The following is a 5,461-nucleotide window of genomic DNA, read 5'->3' on the forward strand; positions in this document are numbered from 1 at the left end:
ATTAAATTATTATAAAAAAATATTTTCAAGTAGCTTTTAGTTATTCATTTTTAAAATTAACTAAAAGTATTTTGAGGGATTTTATAAAAAATCGAAGAAATATTCTTTTGAGATTTTTTCTCTCCAAAATAAAAAAAAAAAAAAAAAAAATACATATATTTTTTCTAATTATATGACATAAGTTTGTGAAACGCATGCTTATTAAATTAAGGGTTGGTAAAGAGAACAAATGAGAGAGAGAGAGAGAGAGGGAGAGAGGATAAAAGAGAGAATTCAGTCATGTAATGTTAAAAACAAAAAAAACAACTAGTGAGAAGATAGTAATATAGAAAAAGAGACAGAGAGATATGAACAGTTATATAGAAGAAGAGAGATTTTGGCAGCTAGTTAAATATATATATATATATATATATATATATTTTGAAAATCTGCCAACAAAAAATTCATGGAGATGGAGCGAGAAACGTAGCGCAATGAGTCAGTGAGAAGGCAATAACAAGTGTTTGTGCTTTAGTAATAAAATATTGGCGTAATTTGTATTTATAAGAAATTTTATTTCGAAAACAAGCTGAGTGGGATTCAATCAGCGCGAGAAGAGAACGCTGAAGGGTAACAAAAAATAATAAATTACGAAAATTCGAGAATCAATTCAAAAACGCTTTCGTAACGGTTTTCTTCTCTCTTTTTTTGTTTTTTTTTGTTTTGCTATTTTCTGTGCAGCGTTGAAATATTTAGTAAATAATTCGAAATAACGATTATAAATAATTATATATTTTTTCGCGTCAACGCAACCGAATCAATTAATTATACTGATTGTTGCATTACTTTTTCGTTTAAACACTTTCGAACTTTTAATACCTTTACGTAGTTTAATTTATTTATAATTTCGAAATTATCAAAATTAAAAATTTTTTAAATTCAATTTTCAAGCAAAGACACAAACCACATGTAATTATTGATTATCGATAATTTATTTTCAGTTTCGTTTACTTTTCAAAAGTGTCGAAACGCTAACAATCGCTTATGCATATATAATTTCAATTTCTTATCTTTGCTCTGCGAATTGTGTTTCGTTCATAAGTCTCCGACTACGAGCACTTAACATCCACATTAAACGTAGATGGTTCCGAGCGAGTGTCAAGGCATTTTCAAATATATATAATTTGATTGACTTTAATGTAATTGATTTTTGTCAACGAGCCGAAGATTTGAACGCTCTCTGTAATTGTAATGTCATACTCTATCCGTCATTGTTGGTGATCGACTGAAACAAAGCTGGTATGCTCATAGTTGAGAGATCATTTTTGATTGCGTTCTGCAGTTTAAGTGGAGATGTTTCGACCCTTGGTCGGGAGGGCGGCAAACGTTTGGCCATAGGATCGTTTCTTAAAACGATTTAAATTCTTATATAGCGGCTAACATTTGTCCGTTATCCGTTATCCGTTTTATGTTTTGAAATATGTTTTCTTCTCTTTAAGCCTTACACCATAATTATGATTTATATCTCAAGTACTTACTTTATTATTATTTTACTATCGTGATTGGCTCATTTATTGCCCATAATGAATTTAATTTGCATTTGAAAACAATATTACTCAGCTTAGCCATTTTTTTATCCGTTATCTGCTTTCTAGATGATTCGCTATCTGCTAATATATATTTATTTTGATTAAGTTAATTAGTAGACTAGTAAGTTTTATTGTTATACTTCAACGATCTACCATATTACTTTATCTATTCTTTCCTATTCATTGTTTGTTGTCTGTCGCTTAATATTTTTAATTTTAGTTGGGTTAACTTGAATGAAAGTATCGCAACATTTTGATGATCACAGCTATGGAAAATCGAATTGAATTGATTTAGGGAAACTAAGAAGGCAAGCGTACACTTTGAATTCAAAAGTTTTCAACCACTATTGTGTTGTCCTCTCGTTTGGAATGATAAAGTGCAAAAAAAAGATGATTTTTCAAGTGAAAAAAAAGAAAAAAAAAACAATATGAAGAAATAAATATATACTTGTTTTTAAATCTTTTGTTACACTGCAATCTCTTGGTGGATTTTAGTATGTTAGAGAAGTTACATATAACAGAGTTGTATTTAAGATTTTTACACCCTTAAACATTCAATTCGGAATTAATATTGAATTTTCTTGGTATTGTTGTTGTATTTTTTTTTTTTACTTTTCGGGTTGTTCTTGTTTTGTTTTTGTTTTTTGTTTTTTTTTTTTTTTTTTTCTTCTTTTACTCAAATCTCTTCTATGTGTGTTCATTCTCGAGTATAAATTACGTTTTAGGAAATTTTGTTCGAATTCATTACGTATGTATGGATGGATGTGTGTGAAAGTGTGTGTATTGGCCGCACATAAAGGTTAATGATGAGTGCAAAATTTTTTCATATATCAAACCGACGTTGTAGACGCATCGAAGCGCATATACGCACAGCAAAGTCTTATTAAAGCTTGAACAGAACAGAACACTGAACAGAATAGAGCTCTGAATAAAAAATATTTAAAAAAATAAATAAAAATTTTCAAAAAAAAAAAAAAAATAAAAAAAAAAAAACAAAAAAAATAAAAACGAAAAAATTAAAAATTTTAATGTATTAAAGAAGAAAAAAAAAAACCAATAAATTGCAAAAGAAAATATTTCGAACAAATAATCAAACGAGGCTCCCTTGGGTGAGTCAAGTGTTGTTTAAGAAAGGGGAACGAGAGAGCACAAAAGACATTAAGAATATAATATAAATTTAGTTTTCTTTGTTGGGGTGTGACACATCGAAGAAAAAAAAAAACCCCATTCATTTCTATATAACATTAGAGACATTACAAAAAAAAAAAAAAACAATTTGTAGGAAAAATATTTCAAAAAAATAAAATTAATATAAATAAACGAAAGAAGACCGAAAACATCTTCATATCGCTTACTCTTTGTAAAAAATGCAAAAAAATAATAACAAAAATAAGAAATAAATTCTTGGTGAGAATAAAGTGAAGCGAAGACAAGCTTTACAAAAAAAGAAACAAAAAAAAAAAACAAAAAAAAAAAAAAAAGAAAAGACACAAAGGACTTTTAATTTTCAACACGAATTTATTATCATAGACAAAACGAGTGACAATTGAATTTTTGAATATTTACTTGACTTTACACAAAAATGTTAAGTTTTTGGCAAAACGTTTTCCTAACTATTGTGGTCGTTAGCTTGTCAAACGTTCAGGTGAGTCATAGTTTTTCAAATTGTTTTTCTTTTGTTCCTTTCCCTTTTTTTTTCCCCCATTTTTTATATCTTCTCTTCTATCGTCTTCTTACTTGCTATGTTTGTTGTTGCTGCTTAAAGTACATTAGTACCAAAGCGTAAGGGTGGCTACTGACAATACATATAATTATTTGCAGAGGCCCGTGAAAAGCGCCCCAAACCTAAAATTTTTTTTTTTTTTTTTTTTTTAAATTTATTTATTTATTTATTTATTTTTTGTGTTGTCATGTTTGTGGTGGATACTTATTGATTTTTTTTTGTTGTTTTTGTTTTTTTCAACTTTTTCAACATATAATTTCTGTATGTCAATAAAAAAAAAAAAAAAACAAAAAAAAAATTTTATTTCAAGTAGTTCCGTAAACCTTAACTTATAAAGGTTTCCTGGATAACTATGGTAACTTTATATATTCTGTTAAAGGGTTAATTACCATTTGAGTATATGATGGTTGGATGGGTAATATGAAACGTTTCATTCAAACTTAATAATTTAACCCTTAAGTGATTCGTAATTAAAGATTTCCGCTTTGTTTTGATGACAAGTTTCAAATATACGGTACTTATTGTATTTATAAGGTGATATTCTCAGAATATACATAAACAAGCGAAACAATAATTGTCGATAGGTCGGTCTATAGATAGTTAATTGCAACAGGAGTCTTCTTTAGCAATTACTTATTAATGGAAAAACTTAAATTCAATTCATTATCATTGTAGGTTATATAGAGAGATCTTAAAACTCAATTAATTGTCGTTACATGAAAATCCTTTTAGATGTTTTTATACCCGACAAACATATGCGATGCAAGGGTGTAGTTTATGGAACACACAGAAGGCCTTGAGATAGACCCACCTTTTATTAGATCGATCGATTCAAAATCACATTTAACTTTTACTTGTCCGTCTATCCGTCCGGTTGTCATGTTTTCTTTTGTTCAATCTTCAGTCGGCGTTTTTTGATACGTTTTGACTAAATTTGATACATTGACATGTTCTGGTCCAAAAACAATTCGGATCGGAGTACTTTCCCGACCACTTCACATAAAATGCCTAATTTTGAAATGCCGTCACGTGAATACCTGTGTGGCAGGGCATGCAGGGTATTTTATGATGCTGACGCCGTGGGCCATTATAGTGTGTTTATTTGTGTGATCATAGAGATGACTGACTCTATTAGAAATTCGAAATTCTTAATTTTTCTTCCTGAAATTTGTATTACTGAACGAATACCCAACTCGGCAATGTATTTATATGCATTTTTCTTTGTTTCATTAGTTCCGTAGACTCATGGTTGCTCATAGCTTGCTCTAATGAGATGAAAATCGTCTTGAATTTTGACTGCAAGTCCGTAGTTATTGGGAGATCGCCCCATGTTCAATGTTAAAGTCATTTAAAATCGTTGTGAAACTAAGTATAGATATAATATAAAACATATATTATACATATCGAATCTGTTATCGGGTTATAGAGTGTAGCTCAAGTTAAACATTTATTTCAAGTTATTGTGCAATTATAGCGATTCTCAGATCTAATCCATTTATATATGTTTTGTTTATTGTTGGTAATGTAGACGAGCTCCTTATTAGCGCATAGGCAAATCAATTGGAATATAATAAGAATGAAATAATAAGAAAAAAATAAAAAAATAATTATAAAGAATAGATATTAACAGATAGAACAGCAGGTTGTTCAATCGGATAGTTTTTTTTTTTTTTTTTTTTTAAATAAATCTATAATGAAACTCGATAAGTTGTACTTAGCGGGGACCGAATCCCGCATATCCACCGCTATACTTTTCGCACTCCATTCTCCAAGTTCCTTTTTTTGACACCCATATCGCTGATATTATTAAGAAAAGCTTAATCCACCAGGTCGCGGTATCTATCATTTTCATTTTAAAATGTATTTCTTTTTAGGCAAATGATATATCTTCGTTTGAAGAGTATACAAAATAGTTTTAAACAATCTGTCTTCTTTGCCTTATGATAAATAAACATGAAATCTTAAAAGAGTGAAAAAATAAAATTGAATCATTAGGAACTTTGTGTGGGCATTGCACTTTTTTCCCCTTTTCTGAACGTAAGGAGTAGAGTACTTCGTAAAGTATATATATAGAAAATTTCAGCCTTCTAGCTTTAATAATTTCCGAGTAATGCATATTTTTATTAAGAGAAACGGAGTTGCGTTCAGTTTACGCTCGACTGCAGTCTTC

The 5,461-nt window shown here is 29.2% G+C and overlaps 1 protein-coding gene across 8 annotated transcripts in view; it reads left to right on the forward strand.

The window, feature by feature from the left end:
• Positions 1 to 2,576: 2,576 nt before the first annotated feature.
• Positions 2,577 to 5,461, forward strand: part of LOC119642612 (amyloid-beta-like protein) — a 141,286-nt gene continuing 138,401 nt past the window's right edge. For 4 of the 8 annotated variants that reach the window (XM_038041833.1, XM_038041825.1, XM_038041819.1 and 1 more), the window contains exon 1: positions 2,578 to 3,213. In XM_038041833.1, coding sequence (XP_037897761.1) covers positions 3,151 to 3,213 — 63 coding nt within the window. In that variant the 5' untranslated portion in view covers positions 2,578 to 3,150. Of the gene's footprint in view, positions 3,214 to 5,461 lie in introns of all 8 variants that reach the window. The other 4 variants (XM_038041851.1, XM_038041859.1, XM_038041841.1 and 1 more) reach the window with 2 other exon arrangements.

Source organism: Glossina fuscipes, unplaced genomic scaffold (genome assembly GCF_014805625.2).
Source record: "Glossina fuscipes isolate IAEA_lab_2018 unplaced genomic scaffold, Yale_Gfus_2 0, whole genome shotgun sequence".
Taxonomy (NCBI): domain Eukaryota; kingdom Metazoa; phylum Arthropoda; class Insecta; order Diptera; family Glossinidae; genus Glossina; species Glossina fuscipes.